Source organism: Truncatella angustata (assembly GCF_020726525.1).
Source record: "Truncatella angustata strain MPI-SDFR-AT-0073 chromosome Unknown BKA67scaffold_1, whole genome shotgun sequence".
NCBI classification, from domain to species: domain Eukaryota; kingdom Fungi; phylum Ascomycota; class Sordariomycetes; order Amphisphaeriales; family Sporocadaceae; genus Truncatella; species Truncatella angustata.
In genome coordinates, this window is record NW_025763381.1 from 1,752,568 (window position 1) to 1,772,424 (window position 19,857).

Here is a 19,857-nt window from a genome sequence, read left to right on the forward strand (position 1 = left end):
GAAAAAACACTGGCGATTTGCGCATGGTCCGAATCGTCCTATCAAGCAATCTTTTCTGAAATGTGTAAGCGCTTAGTCTTTTTTGGACCGGGCGCATTTCCATGAGTGAATTGAAAGATCCTGCATGACAATCAAGATCTAATTTCTCTGAACGTGAACGTGACATCATCGATAATCTACGCGCAATCGCATCAATTGATACATAAATATGCATTTTAACCACTTAACAACGGCTGGTGGGGCTACGTTGGGGTGTTCTTCTCGACAATCAACTCTTCCATGATTTCCTCGGCCTTAACGGTCTTGGCAATTGACAACAGAGGGACACGTCGAGCGCGTCCACTTTTGCTGTATTATCTTCACGCTCAATTGACTTGCGAATGCATTCGATAGTGGAGTGATCCAATGCACGAAGTATTGCTATGATCGAAAAGGTGCTAGTGATGTTGAGTTACTATCGGTATGCCGGATTGGACTTGTCACCACAAGGCTGGTTGCAGTGTGCCGGTCAGCTTTCTTCAAACAACATTCGTTAAGAGATAGATTGAGACCTCCAGTTTTACCCCCCCAGGACTAACCGTGAACCGAATGTTCATACATGTACCAACCGCCGAAAGTTGGTTCCTTGACAGAAGTGGCACGAAGTCTTTCGTTATACATGCCTAAGAGCTCTGTTCAGTTGGAGTGGTATCTATTTATCTCCATTGGCCCGAATGCCCAGTTACCCTGGGGAAACCCAAGCCACTGCTGGGGCCGTTAACTCCGTCGTTACATGAAGCTCGCGTGTCTCGGACATATGAGCATTATCGCTTGACTCCGTCTTGGTTGCACCTTTGAATAATCCAAAAACATTACTCTGAGAGAGATTTCCAGCTGTCTTTGCTGCACTATAGAGGCTAACCGCATCGGTGTCCCGTATGTGGTATTCAGCCGTTTGGCTGCCATATAATCCGATTCGAATTTTCATGGCGCGATACAACGGGCGGAGTATAGCGAGTGAGGTCGCGATGATCCCTAGTCCGGGTTCTATCGTACTCCATAATGCCACCTCTGTTGTAGCGACTGACGATCATGTTAACCGATGATCGTCCGGAGACCATAGAATGACTCACATAGAAAATCATCACCCACAAGTAAGGTGGGGATATAGAAGCAACGTACGACGGTCGCTATGCTCCCTCTGTAGACGCTTTTTAGTCGTCCGTCCACACGAATGTTCTTGAGTGAGAGAGTCCACATACAAAGCTGCGAGACCTAAGATCGCGCTTAACGATACTTTCGTGGAGCGTCGCATATTGAGATGTTTGACAACGAGGATCGGAAGTATGCTGAATGCCCAATCTGCCAAGCAGTTCATGATGGCTATGGTGTATGTTAAACCGAGCACGATGCTATTTTTGAAGCAAAGGTCATTCGTTCTGGGCGACTGTTCCCAGAAAGTTGACATGGGTCGACATTGAAGAAGAACCATCAGAAAGTATACTATTCCCACAAGACCAGTTGCGTACATCAAAAAATGGATGATGCGGGCATAAGCTGGCCTCACACAAATTCGCAGCAATGAGAAGCCCACTGAGATTTTCAGCGCACATGTAGAGATGATGTAGAGAAGCTCGCATATAAACCACCACTGCCCAGTCGCCAAGACAGCTGTATTAGCACCAAATTCTCTGACGACTACAGAGCTCCGTTCATTGCTTACCCTAAGTGCTTCGGTATTGGCCTCGGGCGTGATGTCGGTTTTGTGACGACCTGTTCCCGCCACAGCGCCCAGCAATTGTGATATAAGGTAAATCGTGAAGACGATCTAGATATGCGTGAATCACAATGCACTTCATAGAAGTAACGCAGTTTGAACAAACTAACCTGTAAGAAGCATAGGATCCAGTCGTCGGAGCCGAAGGACTTCACAATGTAACCGCGACAATATAATCTTAACGGAACCAGAACCCAGGTGGTTATGAGGAAAAGTATGGCCACGGCCTTGACCTGCCCACTCCTGTCTGCCATGGTCGCTAAGTACGAGAATTGTGATAAAATATTCTTGACCATAACGCACAGCCACCTTGGAGGAAATGTCAATTTACCTGGATTTCGAGAGGTATGGGCTTGCAAATGATTTGGCTAACATTTTTCAATCGCGTTGCAGGAATGGATTTACGAACAATGAGAGCAGGAGTACGCTTGAGCTTTGACATTACACTACGGAACTAACTACTGCGTATAGTACATACGAAGACCAGACTTTGGCGCGATCAGGCACTAAATTTGGAAGTATAAATTCGAACGTACCCCGAAGCATCATTAGCTAGTGTTGACCTCGTCTTCTGATTGGTCTGCGCAATATTCCATATGTTTTAAGGTTAAACCGTTCAGGGTCTGCGACGCATGGATCGGAGCACGAAACTCTTTCTGGTATCAACTAGTCTAGCATTTCACTTCTGCGACTGACATCGAGTCCGCAGAACTCTCCGCAGGGTGGATGGGACACATCATAACGTTGGGAGAAAAGAACAAAGGATTTATCAACCTAGGCTAGAGGAAACTGAGCTTCGGCAGTCCATATGTTAGCTGGTCCCTCAATCTGGGCACCAAGGATCTTGCTGGGCTTCTGGATTATCACCTCCCAGTGTACTAATATTTTGGCTCCGCTTGTTGGAGTTTGCTGGTGAAAACCTGTATCAGGGCGCAGCTGGATTATAATATGTTGAGATTGGAATTGAGTCAACCAGGTAAGACCTTACTCCCGATCACGAAACAGGGAATAGAGGAGACGATGGATTTTATACTCAAGCGAGAACACCGTAAGGATATAGTTGGTCCATGTTTGAGAAGGGAGTACATCAAATGTGTGCATGATCACCACCTTGAACATTACTTCACTCATCATTGCCGCACTATCGTAAATCGCCTACCCTTGAACGGTCAGAGCTACCTATTTCTATTTTTTATTCAAATTTCAGAACCGGGAATTGAGACAATAAAGACTGCATTACCTTTTCGTTGGGTCTTCTCGCTACAGCCAGGAGCGATCAGCCGCGCCATCGCCCGGGCCTACGGATATGTTCACTCTTGAAGCCCAGCTTCACAACGGATGGGCGATATTATTGTAAGTTTAACCGTTCTCTTGCGCTACAGTATGTGGATACTCCCTACAGAGAGAGGCACTAAACGAAGGCGATAGTCACCTGTGGAAAGACGTAGGAGGGCTATTGGCTTGTTCTGCACTACTGGTAAAGGTCAATGTGCCCCTGCACTAAGGTTAGGCTACTCTGAGTACTGAGACCATGGTATGGTCTGTCGGAAAGATGCTGGCTCTTGGGGGGTGTTACTTTGATGAATGCCGTGGCCCCGTCTATTCGATCATTCCGACTGCCCAATAGGTACACGAAGTATTCAAAATTTACTTGAAACAGAATAGGTCGGACTGGGGCACCGCAGCTGAAAGAGCATGAGGTCTTTTGGAGATAAATTAATGAGTCAGGCGCAGGACACATGAAATAATGATGGAACATATCATTAACTCACAAAGCAGCTTGTGAAACTAGGATAACTACGGATAGGACCATAAGCTTATGTTGCATGTTGATGGTTTTGTATCTACTACAATGTCACGAACCATTAGTTACGTGTCATATTTCCATTTGCTTCATATCGTGTTCCTAATCGTTCACCGCCACTCGATTAAAGATGGTTGCATTTCTGTCTAGACAGAAGCTTCAGTCGAGTCGTCTTCGACAACCTTGCCGTACTCAGTACCGTTGCGGCCTCGCTTGCGTTTCTCAGTGGGCTCAACCTCAGCTGTATATTCTGTGCCGTTACGGCCTCGCTTGCGTTTCTCAGTGGGCTCAACCTCAGCTGTATATTCTGTGCCGTTACGGCCTCGCTTGCGTTTCTCAGTGGGCTCAACCTCAGATGTATACTCTGTTCCGTTCCGGCCTCGCTTGCGTTTCTCAGTGGGCTCAACCTCAGCTGTATACTCTGTTCCGTTACGGCCTCGCTTGCGTTTCTCAGTGGGCTCAACCTCAGATGTATATTCTGTGCCGTTACGGCCTGGCGCTGGGTCCCGTTCAGTAAGAGCTGACCGCTCTTTGTTCCAATTAGCTCATAAGAATGGTACAGCACAATGGTACGTTAGAGTATACCTTTGAGATTCAAGGGAGCAGCAAAGGCCACGGTGGCCAAGGCACCAAGAAGGAACTGAGAGAAACGCATGGTAATATATTCCGTAACTGGGTCTATAATTGGATTTATATTTTGTAATGTCGTGTAAAGACCTATGCTAACGGTTCCGGATGCGAGGGTTAGCTGGTAGTTATATGTATATATACACATATAAACACAAGCGAAGCGGGGGAGTATTATAGACCAAATGCTTAGAATACACACGCTTCTTATGTAAGACATTATGTGAGTATATTCGTCATGGTTAATTATAGAGGTGTTAAGGTAGATCACGTATGTCATGACAAAGGTTGGAATAATGCTGCACGTCCCACGCTCTGTAGTGCATCGTGATTATCGGTTCTTACGTGTAATTTACAGAGTATTGTCATGCTGTCTTACATAATACGTCACAAGGCCCCCACAAGCGTGCTTACCGTGCATGGCTCTACTTCCGTAACTACAGTGGTGATTTCAGGTGAGTTCAGAGGCACTCCCATGGCGGCAAGATCAGCTCTCAACATATTTTCAAGATAGCCACAATAAAACCAACAATATACATAATAGTCTTTATTGTCATAAATGATAGGATTTTGTGCATCTATATACAGTTATCCTCAGTGGGATAGCCGTAGGCCTAATATACACGTGTGTGGATAGATGTTGTTTAGCATCACCTAGCGTTCGTATCTTGGACGAACCTGAAGCGGAAGCTTATATTAATTTAATTGAGAATAAAATGCTCGCTGCATATCATACTGTAGTCCCATGATTCATATTTGACTTTAGCAGCCCTCATCGAATGACACCTCTCCCATATCTGCATCGACAGTGTGCCAATCTCTGTCCCTCCTGACGGATTCCAAAACAATTTCGACGCAGTGCTGTATGTGCTCATAGGCACTTAGTCTCGGGTGTGTTTGCGTACCATCACGGATAATCTGTGCCAAACTCAAGAATGTGTACACGCAATGTGTAACGTGTTCACGCCTCTCTGCGTACAATCGCACCTGATTGTCAAGAGCGAGTGTCCAGTTTTTGCCTTCAGCCAGTACTAGGTTGTATGGGTCGACATAGTACTTGTAAGGTAGCTCTTCTGATGTCTCAAACTCAGAGCTGGCATATCTTGGACAAGAGGGCGACAGCCAGGACCATGTCATTGGGTCAAGCGTGCATCCGAGAGAGAGGGCTTCTGTTGCAGTATCGCCACAGACTCTCTGGGGCTTTTCGTCTTGACCATTGTGGTATCGATGGTTTTTAAGACTAGAAGATGAAGAGTGACTAATGGTGTACCATAATGTAATAGCTGATAGAATAATGTTGAGTCCAATTGATAATGCAAGAATGTACACGATAGCCCTGTGGCCTCTGGAGCCAGGAATCTGATCGTTGTCGCTGTCGTTCGACAGAGATGAAAGCTCGTCTCCTGATGTCAATCCATCTTTCTCGTCGTCGATTTTGTGATAGGGTCTCTTCCAGATGGAACGCATCTTGGATGCTAAGCAAAATAAGGATGGGAATTCTGGAAAGAATTGGGTAATACAACCGATCTCGAACGTATCGAGATGATATCCGCTCTCATCGGGGACTACACAAAAGCTAACTATTTACAAATAATAAAAATGCCAATAATCATGATCCTTGCCAAGCGTGCACGTCTGCCTCGGCGTTGAACTTACGTGAGACACATGGATTATAACCACGAAAAGTATCCACTTCTTGCCCCCCCTGTTGATGCACCACGTTGGCAGCATAGACAAGTCACAACAGGACAAATCTGCTTATTTGGTAAGCAGTGGGAACCACTTGACGTTAATAGCACCATTGGCGGCATCCGGCTCTTTTGTTTCTATTCTGTCTCTTGATAGTATAAGGCGGTTCCTGGATTTTGTTCAGTGAAGATGGACTCGCGGTCCAGCCTAGAATCTGCCCAAGCATCAAAAGAAGCTCTTCTGACAGATTATGATAGGAGTGGTTACGACCAGCGTAATGGCACAGGGCGAACCCTAAAATTACACTTGTTGAACGTGCTCCCCTGGATCTTGGTTTTGGTCTTGTCTGCAAGTTTAGCCTTAAAGTCTACGCAGCCAGGTCAAGCGTATGAAACTCGCGATTACACTTACTGGAAAGAAAGTGAATTGAGTGAGTGCAGATCTACTTCATACGAGCGAAAGCTAATTGTTTTTTTTTTCTTCTGATCAAAGGCTCTGTCTGGCATGGGATGCCAACGACGACTCAACAATTACGATTTGATGCAAAGCTCAAATACAATGAGAGTCATGTATTGTATCGTCCAGAAAGTGAACCGTCATATGTTGGGAGGCCGAATCCCAGTATCGATGCAGCTTGGGCGGAAATTCTTGGCGGTAAGGTTCCTCAGTATGATGTAACTGCTCGATTGGATAACTCAAAATGATGAATAGTGATACAGATCTTCTTGACACCCGAAGAAGCTCAGCGATTGGATGCAGAACCATATCTAGATGCAGATACAGGAATGCCGATGGCAATGTGAGTACATGATCTACTAGGGCGATAGCGTTGACAACTAATTGACACATAGAGTGACTGCTTTTCATGACCTACATTGCCTCGTAAGTTGGAAGAAGGCGAGCAACTAAGAAGATGACGACTGATATTCGCGTCCAAGAACATGATTCGAATGGCTTTGTACCCAGATTACTATCCTGAGATGAGCAAGGATGACGGACTTGCACCACATATAGGTATGACCTCATCAGATTTTCAACAATTTGGCGTATCTGAACGGAGTACTTACGAAAACTAGAGCACTGCCTTGACAGTCTCAGACTCACGATTATGTGCGACGCAGATACCACGCTCATTCCGATCGAGTGGTCACCAAACGGAAACAGAATTATGCCAAAATTCGAGACCGTGCACACTTGTCGTGACTATAATACGCTAAAAGAGTGGGCGACAGAACGAGATTCAGTGGATGAAGAGAAGTATCGCGAAAATGCTGCGAGGCTCCGGGAAAAGGCTGGTCTTCCTCCGTTTATTTAGGTTTAGGTGTTGCATTGATGTATTGTATACATGCAGTAGTTATCTCGGTGACGACTGAACCAAGGCGGACAACAATAGGAAACAGTGAAGACTCCAGGAATTTGCAGTCAGGCTGGCGAACGGACTGACGGGTCGTTGCGCCAAGGGCCTGCGTCTCCGCTAGTTTAGGTTATAATCTAAGATTAGTAAAGCGTGCCATACGCAAGTTGGGACATAACTTATTGCGTCCATGTCGTTTTCACATCGCATAGCAGCATTTGAATATGCAAGTGTTCTCTTCTTCCTATGCCATCATGCATTCACGTTTGCACCATTCGCTAGCAACAATCTTGTCATGGACTCAAAGCCATTGTCCACCGCCAGATGGAGAGCGACCATTCCTGCACTATCTCTCCAATTGATGTCAATGATGGGCGAGGATTGCGCTAAGAGAGCTTTGGCTGCTGCATCGTTTCCCACCTGTGCAGCTGAGAATAGCGCTGTGCGACCCAAATAATTCTTTCCATTCGGGTCTCCACCTTTTGAAAGCAGAATGCTTATGGTCTCTTCATTGGCACATTCGGCTGCCAAATGCAAGATCGAATTTCCATTCTCATCTACCTTGGTTATATCGGCGCCATTGTCGAGCAAAATTCGTATCATGGAGTCATTGCCGTTACATACGGCACGATGAAGTGCTGTTCGCAATGGTGGTGACGATGAAGCTGTCATGGGCTCATTGAAGGGACCATCAAGAATTTCGATCCAAGCAGATGTATCTTCCGCGCTGTCCCGATCCTCGCACGGCCGTCGGGGTTGCTCGGTGATGTGGCTCGCGTGCAAATCGTCCCTTGAATCCTGAAATACGCTTTCTGGAGGTGTGAGTCGGTTCACTGCAGCAGTATTAGCAACCGCAGCCTCTAGTGCTTGCAGTCGTTGCTTCTGGTTGCGGCCTGGTAACGTTGTCTTGTTTAGTGGTGGACCTATGTATGCATCTGAAGCAAAACTCGGATGATTGATCTCTTACGATATATCCTCTGGGCCATGCGATTTTGAAGCCGCTTGCGCTCTCTCCTGTCGAGCTCATCAACATCATAACTGGGTCCCACTGAGATGCCGCTCATGTTGGCCATCCAATATTTTGCCAAATTACGTGGGTTTCACGGCCGAATCTAGAAGCTTGACATACACCACGGCGCCATTTGATTTAATGACATTGCTGTGCCATGCTTATGCTGTAAGGGAATCCATCCTCGGCTCTAAGGGAATCCCTTCTCACGTGTAGGTTCGTGGCTGCGCATATTGTCAGATCATGAGCAAGTCCTGGCTCCACCACATAGGACTACAGAGTCAGATCCGGTCATCCTACTTTGTCTCTTGAAATCGTGCTCAACAAATGTTGGCATTCTGTGTTCTTACCCGGGAACTCGACGGTCTAATGCGGGCTTCTCCTGCCTCAATGGTAGAAGTCTGCTGCAAGCCAGCGGCGGCGATTTCACGTTATCTCATCTGAGGTAATTAAAATTGAGCAAGCCGTCGTAATCCCGACCAATCGCTCAACCCAGCCCATAATACTAGTTGGTTACCTCTCTAGTTGCAGATATATATTGCAGAAATGGTAATGTCGCTCTGCGTTATCCACTGAACCCCGCTCGACCACGGGGCCGGATTGCGGATTTCATTAATGCGCATGCAGGGGATCATGCCTGCTATTCGTTGTAGGACCCTGACTCTGACCCAAACATCCATTTTTAGAAGGCCTAGATCAATGGCTTCTCATAACTGACATACCTGGTAGAATTCCCGTCGCGTATACATTGGCTTACGTAGCTTTGATGGCATTCTTAGCTTGGGAAAGGCTTATTGTTGCTTTGATCATGAAGCGACTCCCAGCACCCACGGTGCTGGTATTTGGTCTAGGAGCGACGAATCACCAGGCCCTGTTTGACTTCTAGGCAACTGTCATTCATCTTACACCATGGATTCACTGAAGGAACTTTCCGGTTTGATCACCTTTGTGGTAACACCACCTTCAATTTTAAAAGATGCACGAGAGAGTATAACAAGATCGCGCGAGCTACACGAATCGCTGACTCGAGACGTGTCAGCCAGCTCTGCCACATTTGAGAATGTTCTCGTACCTCTTGCGGAGGCCGAGAATGCTCTTATTACAACATTTCGTAGACTCGTTTTTTACGAGTCTGTTTCGCCAGATGCCAATGTGAGGGAAGCATCAGCTCAGGCAAAGAGCCTTTTTGAAGCCTTCAAATTGGAGACGGCTATGAACGAGGGTTTGTTCGCGCTCGTGGACGCTGTTTCAAAGGGAAAAGAAGGATTGTTAGACCTTGATGCAGAATCACGTCGCTTATTGGAAAAGGTGCACCAAGACCACACCGTGAATGGCTTGTCCTTGTCAGTCGGATCCGCCGAACGAGAACGTTTCATGACGATCAAGAAGCGGATCGGCGAGCTCGAAGGGATGTTTATGAGGAACCTAGCGAAATCAAAAACTAGTAGCGGTGGTCTGTGGTTCACGCGTGCGGAGTTGGCTGGTTTACCTGAGAGTTTGATTTCGAGATTGGAGATGAGAGAGCACGACCACGAAGAACAGAGATTTCGAGTCAGTTTCAATAATTCTGATCTATTTCCGACTCTGAAGTTTGCGGAGAACCCGGCAACCCGGAAGCGCATGTACATTGCTAGCGAGCGTATCTGTGCATCGAGCGTGCCAATTTTTCAAGAAGCAGTCTTGCTTCGGGATGAGGCGGCACGGCTCTTGGGATATGCAAGTCATGCAGCTTTTAGTACCCGTGATAAAATGGCAAAGGATCCGGAAACTGTTAACAAGTTTCTGCTCGATCTGAAGAAGGGCCTGATCACAGTGGCAGCAGAAGATCTCAGGCACAAGAAAGATCTCAAACGCCAACATGTCGAAAGCCGCGGAGAAAACTACGATGGCCAATTTTTCTTGTGGGATAGCAGCTTTTACAACAGCTTGGCACTCAGGGAGTGGCATGCAGTAGACCAGCAACTTCTTTCGGAATACTTCGAAATCAATACCGTGAAATCCGCCATCTTGGAGATGATGCAGAATCTGTTTGGTCTTCGTTTTACACGGATATCCACCGATCACATGACAGCGGAAATCTGGCATGAGGATGTAGAGTTGTACAGTGTTTGGGAAAGCGATGAGACAGGAGGTCACTTCGTTGGGTATCAGTACCTCGATTTATTTGCGCGCGAAGGCAAAGCTAGTCACGCGTGCTCGCTGAACTTGAAGCCGGTAAGTATATACTCGGAATACTCATCAGACGGCATTTTTAAATGATATTCTACGTAGAGTACGCACAACGAATTTTGTGCAACAGCGTTGCTGTGCAGCTTCTCTAAGCCCGTCAGTGAGCAACCTACTCTACTGAGGCACGACGAGGTGGTTCTTTTCTTCCATGAGTTGGGGCATTGTATCCATGACTTGGCTTCGAAGCCCAGATATGCGCGCTTCCATGGACCCGATGGTACTGCCGTTGACTTCAGCGAGGCACCAAGCCAGCTGTTAGAATATTGGTTCTGGACGCCCTCCGTTCTAAGAAAAATCGGCCGCCATTACTCATATCTCAGTGGCGAGTTTCTTAGATCCTGGATAGAAAGATCCCCGAACGGATCAGAGCGGCCATCTGAGAATCTATCAGAGGATAGCATTAACCAATTATTGGCAAGCAAAAACATGGGCGAGGTTGCCACTAATAGGATCATGCTGACTATTGCGTTGTTTGATATGAGTATTCATTCGCCAGAAAACTACGAGGTACTTACAGCCATTGATCCCTCAAGTATGTACAACAGCATAAGAAAAGAAGTTTGTCAACTTCAGGATCCAACCGACCTAGGTGAACCTTGCGACTGGGGCTCGGGGTTCGCGACATATCCGTAAGTCGTCAGATTATTAGAAATTAATTTTCCTTCTATGATTTTTAAGAGGATACGCATTTACTGGGTTTCTCATGTTCGAACCATTTGGAACGCTCAAGGACTCAATTAAAAGGCTAACACAATTCTCATAATCAGACATCTCATGGACGGCTACGACGCCGGTTTCTATTCCTACTTATTGTAAGACGACTACGTGTTTCACTCATTTCAGAAAAAATATAACTCACAAAATATGTAGTTCGAAAGTCTTCGCTGCTGACATATTTTACTCCATGTTTGCGAAAGACCCAATGAACACAAGGGAAAGTTTGAGATACAGGCGCGCCGTGCTTGAGAAAGGAGGCATTCGAGGGGACCTTCAAAACCTGACAGAATACCTGGGGAGAGAACCAAAAGTGGATGCTTTCTATCATGCACTGAAAATGTAGTATACTAAACCTCGTAGTGTGACATAATGGAATACATTGATGGCGAAGGTACTAAGATCGATTCTTCGCTGTCGCGTTTTTGCCATGTTGCCCATGACTGTGTAAGATGCGCCACCTGGTAATTCGCTCTAATCCGATGACCCTGGGCCAGCTATCTAGCAATGCAGTCAGCCAGTGTGCAAGGTAAGCTCTTGTCAGACTACAAACGTGTACCAGCTGACGTGATGTTATCATCGCACTCGCAACACGCTAAAACCGAGCATAGTACGCTAACGAAAGCATGCGACCAGAAATGTAATGTCACAGTCCATGTCTCTAAGGTTAGTTGTGTTGGCTAACAATAATGGCGCCCTACGCGATTATAGCAAAATCTCAAGGCCGCTACGAATACGCATCTGTCTCACCTATTGATCGCTTCATAAATAATGCTCCGAAAGATGAGTGTGCTGGGTCGTCTGCGAGGCTCTTACACGCTACTTTCTAGATCCGATGAGGATCAAGATCAAGACGCCCACAAGAAGGAAGGCCGTGAGCTTGCCCAGACGCCTCAATTGGATCATGATAGCGATGATGTTGAAGCAGCCATCCCAGTCTCTGATCAATCAATACGATGCAGTAGGTTGGCACTGGTGCTGGCTGGATTCTTCTGCATTATATTTGGATACCTAACGGCGCGACTCGTGGAGAGCCGAAGTATGAATCACACAGACCCGCAGCTGTGCCGAGATGTAGCATTCCGTAGAGAATGGCGAAGTTTGAGTAATGACCAGAAAGTTGATTTCATCAGCGCGGTGAGATGTCTTGCATCTGCACCATCGAAGCAAATCCCGGACGACTCGTTATACGACGACTTCGCGTATGTGCACACAGATACAGGAAGAGATTGTAAGTCATGGGCTAATAGTCGTCTCGAAACCAAATTATTGATACAGTATAAGCCTACGATTCTGCCGCATTCCTTCCTTACCACAGATATCTCCTCTACGTATATGAGAGACAGTTGAAAGACGTGTGTGGTTATAATGGTAATTTGCCGTTAGTTTTATCGTTGAACTGGAGGACTTACCCACATACTGACTGGTTCTAGATACTGGGATTGGACTTTGGACTGGTAAACCTTGGCTTTTCACCCTTATTTTGATTGCTTGCTATTCTAACAATTTACAGGCAAGATCTGGCCGCATCACCTGTTTTCACCAACACAAGTGGTTTGGGCAGTATTTCAGGTATTGATAGCCCGTGCGTCAACGACGGTCCTCTAAACGACCTCAGCCTCCCATACTACGATGGTGAATACCCAAACTGTATCTGGCGTGCTTTGCCAGTGCATCGAGTCGCTCAGAATTCCAGCAAACAGGTCTTATCTGAAGACAGTCTGAGCCCAGCAGCAGTGGATAAACTCTTGCTACAAAACACGTATGACGAATTCCTCCTGGAACTGCAGAAAAACGCCAAAGTATATATTCCCAACGGCATAAAAGGAAACTTCATGGAGTTTACCGCTCCAAACGATCCATTGTTCTTTTTACACCACGGGTATGTGTAAACTCAGCACGAATCCCTTGAAGATTGTCAAACTCATCGATGTTCCACACAGCCAACTGGATCGTGTATGGTGGCAATGGCAGCAAGATAGATCCTATCAGAGACTCCTTGAATATTCCGCGAATGGAGATGAAGGAAAACAGACTAGGTATCTCAGCGACGTTATATCCCTGGGAGTGTTGGCCAACAATGTCAGCGTCCAAGAAGTAATGGATACTGAGGCGGGATTCCTCTGCTATAGATACTAGATCTCGCGCAACTCAGCAAATAACCTACAAGAATCGCCTAAAAAAGCATGCATCCCACCTGACCAGCACCTTGCAATCATAGAACCGAGAGCATAAGTTCAGAAATGCTTTAGTCCCTTCATCGGACCAATGTGTTTCCTCGCTTAACCCATGTGTTGGTACTACATTCCATTCCATATAGGACATAATCAAATTTCTCGTCAGCAAATTCAACAACCCAATCGACCTTCAATCGCTTTGAAGAAAACTTTTTAGGGCCTTGAGAACTTTTATAAATTAAACTGGAGGCATAAACTGCTATTCAGCGGCACATACAGATGGTAATGAACTAACGAGAGTTAAATGGCACTAATAATAAATATAACATTTTAAACACAGCTTGCTAATAGTTAATCGCAGAATATTGTACAACTACTTCTTGTGCTTTATGCTTGCACTGATGGGATCGATAAATCAGCTAGACACTCAGTTGGACCATGACTGACTGGTCAGCACTTTTGTAATTATGTCGATGGGACATTTGGTCGAACCACCGGTTTGTCTAAGACCGAAAGGCTGGAGTTGAACCGGGTTGTGCCCCTGCACCGATGGTCAAATCTTGGTATCAAGTTGCATGCTACTAATCATCCAGACTTGTGACGAAGTTGACTACAATTATAAATGATTAGCATAGCATCTGCGGTCCGAAACGGTATGCATACCGTGGTTGTAGGTCTGGCGTAACCAGTTCTTGCCATTGTTCCACACTCAAGGTCGCAAAGTCCAAAGGGGATCCGTCTCCAATAGTATTCCCGAATGCAACACCATGTTCTAAGAGCAATGGATCATCCTTCGTCCATGGCATAGCTAGCATGTTGAAGACATAGTCAGCTCTGATGCTTATCGTAACTTGAGCAGGCCGGCCTCTATGTCCAACAACTATTGCTGTGTATAGTTCTGTCGGCACTCCCCCCTTTTGCTTTTCGTTCTCGGCAAGCCAAGTCTTGACGCAGTTCGGCTTTTTATGCTTGCGATTGCCGTAATCATCACTTTCGATCTTGGCAGCATAGTTGCGTGTGTAGGTACCCGCTTTACCAGATTCCACTTCGGGACCCGACTCGAAGGCGCCAACTTTTGCTTTTGAAGAGAAACTTGCATTCAGATGCCACGAACGCTCCTCCGACGTTTCAGCGGCCGTGAGGTACTTCGGCCCGTACTCGAAAACCTCCGGATCTTGGTCGGCGGTTCCAGGTGGACGAGCGGTGAACTCAACAAGAATTCGAACGTTCTCAAAACGGAACAGATGAGAATTTCCCTTTTGAAACTGAAATCTGAAGTTGATGAGGCAGGCGGGCTCCTCTTTCCAGAGCCCATACTGCACACGCTGGAGGCTTGAGATAACACTTAAGTCACCCAGATCGCGTTGCGTTATCTTAACCCGATTGTAGTCACTGTCATCTGTGTTGCGTTGACCCAATTCCTTGTTGGAGTCATCAATGTTGAACTTTAGGTCTCGCTCTTCGTACGAAGCCAACACTGCTGTAGCACTTGTTTCAAGCATATTGACAAATAGCCACTTTTTGTTTTGTCTCCTTGATTTTTCGTTGCGATCAAGACTACACCCAGGAGACTTCGGATTGTGAAAGGAGGAGTTGCGCAGCCTGACGGGCGCAAATGACCGTGATTGGACGACGGTTCTTCCTCGTGCACCGCTTCAGCTGCGGCTGAGGTCACATGTGACATGTCACAAAACATGTGCTTTGCTTTAGAAAACCTGCGTCTCTTTCGGAACGAGATTGTTCAGTTTAATGACCACTGAGCGTGATCAACTATCGTTGCAAGTAGAATGCCCTTACCAATTGCGCGGTCTTGCCTAACATTTCTTGTTGCGATATTCCACGTACTCGTAGGGCTGTGGCTCTTTCTGTGGTTGTGAACCCTGTTCGCGTATGACCAAGACTCTTAATCACTTCACGGTTCTATTTTTACATCAACACACGGGCTCGTGATACTATCTACGACAGACTTTTCGAGTTGTATATTGGCTTGGGGGATTAGTAGGCGACGGAGCTAACCTGAGCGCCTTCGCTGCATTAAAAGTTGAGTAAGAGACAAAGTCTCTTTGGCCCATGCCAAAGCAAAGGGTCCCGCCACCAATACTCTGTTGATATTTCTTGACTTTAGAAAATCGAAATAGAGGAGACAAGTAATGAGTTTGCCAGTGGATGATGCGGCCAGAACTGCGGTAGCAGCGGCCATATCAAGCAGCGCACATTGGACTTTGCTCGGTCGCTTTGATGACGCAATGATAGCACTGGAAAGGTGCCAGGATGAGGACACACTGATTTGCGAGAAGATCGAGCTCTTTCGGGCAGCTGCGAGAGTATCTGTGTCAAGGGGCTACCCGCTACAGGCCAAAGAACTTCTGGAGAAAGCACTTGAACTGTTGGCACAACACAGTCCCAACAGCGGTCTAGCGCTTAAAGTCCATGTAGCTTATGTGACCGTCGTCGCTTGTGGGCAGCCTTGGACCGAAAATGTTGTGTTGAAGCAAGCGCAGGACTATCTTGATAGTCTGGAAGGAATAAATAATCATGACAGCAATGATGTAAGAAACACTTTCTATGAAAGAATTCATTTCTAAGAAGTATCTCAGATTGAGATGCAAGGCCATCTTGCCAGGCTTTCTCTGGTGCGACGAATCTTGTACGAATCGATAGATGATACAAGCCCACATATTGCGGACAGACTTCTCCCTTTGATTGACGGCTTGAAGAAACACTGCCGCTACTACGATATTTGGAAACTCTGGGCTCCTTTCTATCGTTCTTCTGGTATTTCAGCAGCGAGAGACTGGCTACAGGATTTCTTGGCTACTGACGAAATACCGGCCCCAATCAAGGGAATGCTGCTATTGGATCTCGCAAAGATATCAATACAACTCGATCAAGTCACCGATGCGAAACAGGCTTTAAACCGAGCGCAGGCAGCCTTCGCAAAGTGTAGCCATATGTATGGAGAGGCCGAGGTCCAACGGCTTCGTCTCTCACATGGTTTCCTGCCGTCATCAAACGTACTGTCCGACTTGATCGGCATAGTAAGTCGATTCGTCGAAGATAATTATCCCTTTGGCGTGCTTCATGCAGCAATATCGCCCCTCACTGCGGCCTTCAATAACGGAGATTTCAAAACATATTTGCTGTTGCAAGAGGTCTTTCATAATGTCTGTAACACTGCGGGAATCCACCATGAGCGCATCATTCTCGAAATCCAGTTAGCTGCAGCTCTAAACGCAGGAACGGGGCACCTTGGGACCGTGTTGGAATTGACGCGAAGACTGTTCTTAGAGTGCAAAGACAACCAGTATTGGAGTTTGGCATACCTCACTGGCCGAGTCCTGTCCCTGGCCTTTCTCCAAAGAGAAATGCAAGTCGAGTCGGAAAAGGTTGCGCAAGAGATTTACGAGTTATGCCGTGCACATGGGTTGAAGTCCCTGTCCGAGGCCGCTTACAATCTGGCAATAATCAAATACTCCAGGAAGGACACAGTATCGGCCACCAGGCTAGAAAATTGTCTCGATATCATAGAATTCCTCTCGCCGATGGTTGACAACGACGTGGAGTCAAAGGATCCCAAACTCGCGTGTGAAAAGTTGTGTTTGATCGCGGACATCCAGTTTGAGTTTGCCCGACTGAATCAGGAAGAAAGAAACAGTGCTCAGCAAGAATTTAAACGGACAATCTCCAGGATCCGAGAGATTGCTCAAGGGCTAAAAGGTGATGAGAAAGCTATGACGATAGGCAACTGTGAGGAGCTGTCAGTTAGGAACCTTCTTGTCCAAGGCAAACTGATGCCCAACAATGAGTCCGAAATACAAGCAATAGACTTGTGCGACAAACTTATCGAATTGTACAACAATCAAGGCATGAAGTTTCATACGGCCATGAAGTACCATTTCAGGTCTTTGTGTCGTCACCAGATATACCAGAAACAGCGAGATCCGCGAATTCTCATCCATATAGAGGAAGACTTGCAGAAAGCCGCTGAGCTTTTTGGGGCAATTGGATCCCAGCAGCAGTTGTTCTTAGCGAGGCACGCGTTAACGCGAATACACGTGGAGGCCTGGAGCATTCATCGATGCCCGAGTCATCTCGTGGTAGAAAGTCTCTTGGAATTCGAGGACGCCGCTGACCAGCTCCGCCGTGAGTTGTCCGCTCTTGGTACTCTCGAAGCTCTGTTGATGAAACAGGGGTTTGCTGCTAGCCCTCAACTTCAGGACTTGTACTCTTGGGGAACATTGATGAGCCTTCGCGAGACAGATCCAGAGATGCTTTGGGTTTGGAGCCAGAAGAGGAAGGCTCGTAGCTTGAGTGATATGCTTGGACTTGGTGTCGTTGTACCCCAATCGACTAAGCAGGCAATCCTGGCCGATCCCCAAGCCAGGGAAATATTCGAGCGTTTTCAAAGTTTGACAATGTCCGTTGCGACAACCCCAGAGGGCAGTAAGTTGTATGTACGACAGCACATAAAAGACATGGAAATGGAGATGCGACGAACCACAGTCCTCCGAGATTTCATATCTTTACGTGATGGAATAGTCGTAGGGACCTCACAAATTCAGAACCTGCGGGAAAAAGACTCTCTCGTCAATGAGCATAGGGACACGGTCTACGTCGACTGGATCATCAATGCAACTGCAATCCATTTGGTCGCTGTCAGATCATCTGGATGTCAGATGTTCGCTTTGCCAACATCTATATCAAGCGTCATGGCTTGGTTAAGCGAACATTTCTCCACTCCTGACAAACGTCGAGTATGTCTGCAGCGCGATAGTATTTCGGATCCTGCCAAACCTCTCCGCGCTGTGGACTTCTTGGTGGCACCACTTCAGCAGATTAGCAAACCCGACGACCTGCTCGTCTTTTCGCCGACGGGGGTTCTATCGAGCCTGCCACTACATGCGCTGAAGTTATTTCACGAAACAGAAGACCGCGTCGTCCATCTTATCGAGCGAAACCCGGTGGTCTACGCCCCTAGTATTCCTGTGCTCGAGGCTTGCCTCTCACGCTGTCTCCACGACCTTGCGGTGGGCCGACCTGTGTTTTTGGGTCAGTTCGACGTTGAGCCAGAATCAAAGCGTATATACGCCCAGATGGCTGAGTTATCGAAGTCTACACAAGGCGAGAGTTACTGCGGAGCGAATGTGACGCGAGACAGCTTCCCCCAGCAAGTCAGAGGCGCAAGACTTATACACTACCATGGACATTGCAAATTCAACACCGATAACGCACTCAAACAATCTCTGGTACTGTCTACGCCAAGTCGTCATGAACCTCATGAGCAAGAGCACGAAAATCATATAGGCAGGCCTCAAGTAGAAACGTCCGACGGTCTGTTTGGTCGGTCCGTTGAGCTTAGCACGGCAACAAAGGCGCAAATAAGCCATTTAGCTCGTGAGGCGACAGACGACATCCTTCTTGGCCAGGATGAATGCAGTGCTGCAGACCTGACCGTAGAAGACATCTTCAAGTTGGACCTTGCGTCGCCACTCGTTGTTTTGGTGGCTTGCGACTCAGCTTCACAAGATGTGGCCATCGGAGATGAGCCCATGGGTCTTATTGCTGGTCTTCTTTGCGCCGGGGCATCGACGGTGATTGGTGCGACTTGGCCGATCCCAAGTAGTTCTGGGCGCGCGTTCTCGGCAGCGTTCTACAGACAGTTCCGACCTGATGCTGGTCTGATCGACCTAGCGATATGTCTTCAACGAGCTGTGCTGGAAATCATGGACGACGCTGACATGTCAGCTGTCTATTACTGGGGTGGCTTCTGCTTATATGGTTCGTGGCTCTTCAAGATGTAGTCGCCAGATACCCGGTCCTCTGATTGGCACGGTGGGCTGCTCAACCTGGCGTTACGACAGTCATGGACAAGCATCAATGGGTCTGAATGTGTGCATATGTATATTCTGTGCAGAGTACTCCATAAGGTTGCGTAGCATCCATGCGATACCGTGGGCCTAGGTTAGCACTGTCCCTGGGCTGCACGCGGGTTTACAGGGCGCGTTGATCAGCACTACCCCGCTGATTGTGGCTGCTGTAGCATTCACAGATCCATAACTCCTTAACCTTAGTGCTTCTAGTGTGGCTTGAGCCTGGGCGGAACAGGTGAGAGGCCGCTAATTGCAATGTGTGCACGGTGTATGTCATCAACGACGGGTATTTCCCCCCCAGATCGCGTCTTTTGCAGTGGAAACCGCGTCTTGCCCATAAACACCCACTTACAGCACACCCGTCTTTGGCAAAGTATTTCCCGCCCACCATATCCACACTATCAGAACATACCACTCTGTCAGAATATTGAAGCATCTCTATTGCTAGTCTTTTATGCCATGCCGATTGGCCTCGTCCATATTTCAGACCATCCATTACTTTTGTGCCAATATACCCACCCATCTGAGCTACGGAAAACCACGCGTGTCACGACCTTGATTCGTTGCAGCGGGAACCCATCATACCGACCTCGCACACGTACCGGATCCTTATGTATCGCTTCTTGTA

The 19,857-nt window shown here is 47.1% G+C and overlaps 9 protein-coding genes across 9 annotated transcripts; 4 read left to right on the forward strand and 5 right to left on the reverse strand.

Moving 5' to 3' along the window:
- Positions 1-721: 721 nt before the first annotated feature.
- On the reverse strand, positions 722-2,010 carry BKA67DRAFT_529592 (uncharacterized protein; the record flags this gene model as incomplete). Its single annotated transcript, XM_046099092.1, has 4 exons — positions 722-1,062; positions 1,113-1,180; positions 1,242-1,807; positions 1,867-2,010. 4 exons carry the CDS (start codon positions 2,008-2,010, stop codon positions 722-724), a joined length of 1,119 nt encoding a protein of 372 aa, XP_045963570.1.
- A 1,696-nt stretch (positions 2,011-3,706) lies between these two features.
- Positions 3,707-4,215, reverse strand: BKA67DRAFT_529593 (uncharacterized protein; the record flags this gene model as incomplete). The annotated part of the gene is made up of 2 exons (XM_046099093.1): positions 3,707-4,059; positions 4,146-4,215. 2 exons carry the CDS (start codon positions 4,213-4,215, stop codon positions 3,707-3,709), a joined length of 423 nt encoding a protein of 140 aa, XP_045963571.1.
- Positions 4,216-4,949: 734 nt separating this feature from the next.
- On the reverse strand, positions 4,950-5,654 carry BKA67DRAFT_529594 (uncharacterized protein; the record flags this gene model as incomplete). The annotated part of the gene is made up of 1 exon (XM_046099094.1): positions 4,950-5,654. The coding sequence occupies one exon, from the start codon at positions 5,652-5,654 to the stop codon at positions 4,950-4,952; it is 705 nt and encodes a 234-aa protein (XP_045963572.1).
- A 411-nt stretch (positions 5,655-6,065) lies between these two features.
- BKA67DRAFT_640702 (uncharacterized protein) lies at positions 6,066-7,436 on the forward strand (the record flags this gene model as incomplete). The annotated part of the gene is made up of 6 exons (XM_046105763.1): positions 6,066-6,306; positions 6,462-6,530; positions 6,588-6,675; positions 6,728-6,758; positions 6,815-6,890; positions 6,953-7,436. The coding sequence occupies 6 exons, from the start codon at positions 6,066-6,068 to the stop codon at positions 7,189-7,191; spliced, it is 744 nt and encodes a 247-aa protein (XP_045963573.1). The 3' UTR covers positions 7,192-7,436.
- A 46-nt stretch (positions 7,437-7,482) lies between these two features.
- On the reverse strand, positions 7,483-8,294 carry BKA67DRAFT_529596 (ankyrin repeat-containing domain protein; the record flags this gene model as incomplete). The annotated part of the gene is made up of 2 exons (XM_046099095.1): positions 7,483-8,123; positions 8,198-8,294. The coding sequence occupies 2 exons, from the start codon at positions 8,292-8,294 to the stop codon at positions 7,483-7,485; spliced, it is 738 nt and encodes a 245-aa protein (XP_045963574.1).
- Positions 8,295-9,148: 854 nt separating this feature from the next.
- On the forward strand, positions 9,149-11,528 carry BKA67DRAFT_508911 (metallopeptidase MepB; the record flags this gene model as incomplete). Its single annotated transcript, XM_046097193.1, has 4 exons — positions 9,149-10,453; positions 10,511-11,097; positions 11,236-11,280; positions 11,339-11,528. 4 exons carry the CDS (start codon positions 9,149-9,151, stop codon positions 11,526-11,528), a joined length of 2,127 nt encoding a protein of 708 aa, XP_045963575.1.
- Positions 11,529-11,965: 437 nt separating this feature from the next.
- Positions 11,966-13,321, forward strand: BKA67DRAFT_652674 (uncharacterized protein; the record flags this gene model as incomplete). The annotated part of the gene is made up of 5 exons (XM_046106209.1): positions 11,966-12,413; positions 12,467-12,563; positions 12,616-12,639; positions 12,696-13,064; positions 13,126-13,321. The coding sequence occupies 5 exons, from the start codon at positions 11,966-11,968 to the stop codon at positions 13,319-13,321; spliced, it is 1,134 nt and encodes a 377-aa protein (XP_045963576.1).
- Positions 13,322-13,947: 626 nt separating this feature from the next.
- BKA67DRAFT_544447 (uncharacterized protein) lies at positions 13,948-14,956 on the reverse strand. Its single transcript, XM_046101267.1, has one exon. It carries the CDS (start codon positions 14,859-14,861, stop codon positions 13,986-13,988), a length of 876 nt encoding a protein of 291 aa, XP_045963577.1. The 5' UTR covers positions 14,862-14,956; the 3' UTR covers positions 13,948-13,985.
- A 128-nt stretch (positions 14,957-15,084) lies between these two features.
- BKA67DRAFT_544448 (CHAT domain-containing protein) lies at positions 15,085-19,415 on the forward strand. Its single transcript, XM_046101268.1, has 2 exons — positions 15,085-15,908; positions 15,957-19,415. The coding sequence occupies exons 1-2, from the start codon at positions 15,510-15,512 to the stop codon at positions 19,158-19,160; spliced, it is 3,603 nt and encodes a 1,200-aa protein (XP_045963578.1). The 5' UTR covers positions 15,085-15,509; the 3' UTR covers positions 19,161-19,415.
- Positions 19,416-19,857: the final 442 nt, after the last annotated feature.

What these genes read in the sequence shown, in the direction of transcription:
- BKA67DRAFT_544447 (XM_046101267.1), bottom strand. Translation starts at nt 14,861, where the DNA reads ATGCTTGAAACAAGTGCTACAGCAGTGTTGGCTTCGTACGAAGAGCGA.
- BKA67DRAFT_544448 (XM_046101268.1), top strand. Translation starts at nt 15,510, where the DNA reads ATGAGTTTGCCAGTGGATGATGCGGCCAGAACTGCGGTAGCAGCGGCC. An exon ending in ATAATCATGACAGCAATGAT is followed by an intron (nt 15,909 to 15,956) that starts GTAAGAAACACT and finishes GAAGTATCTCAG; the next exon opens with ATTGAGATGCAAGGCCATCT.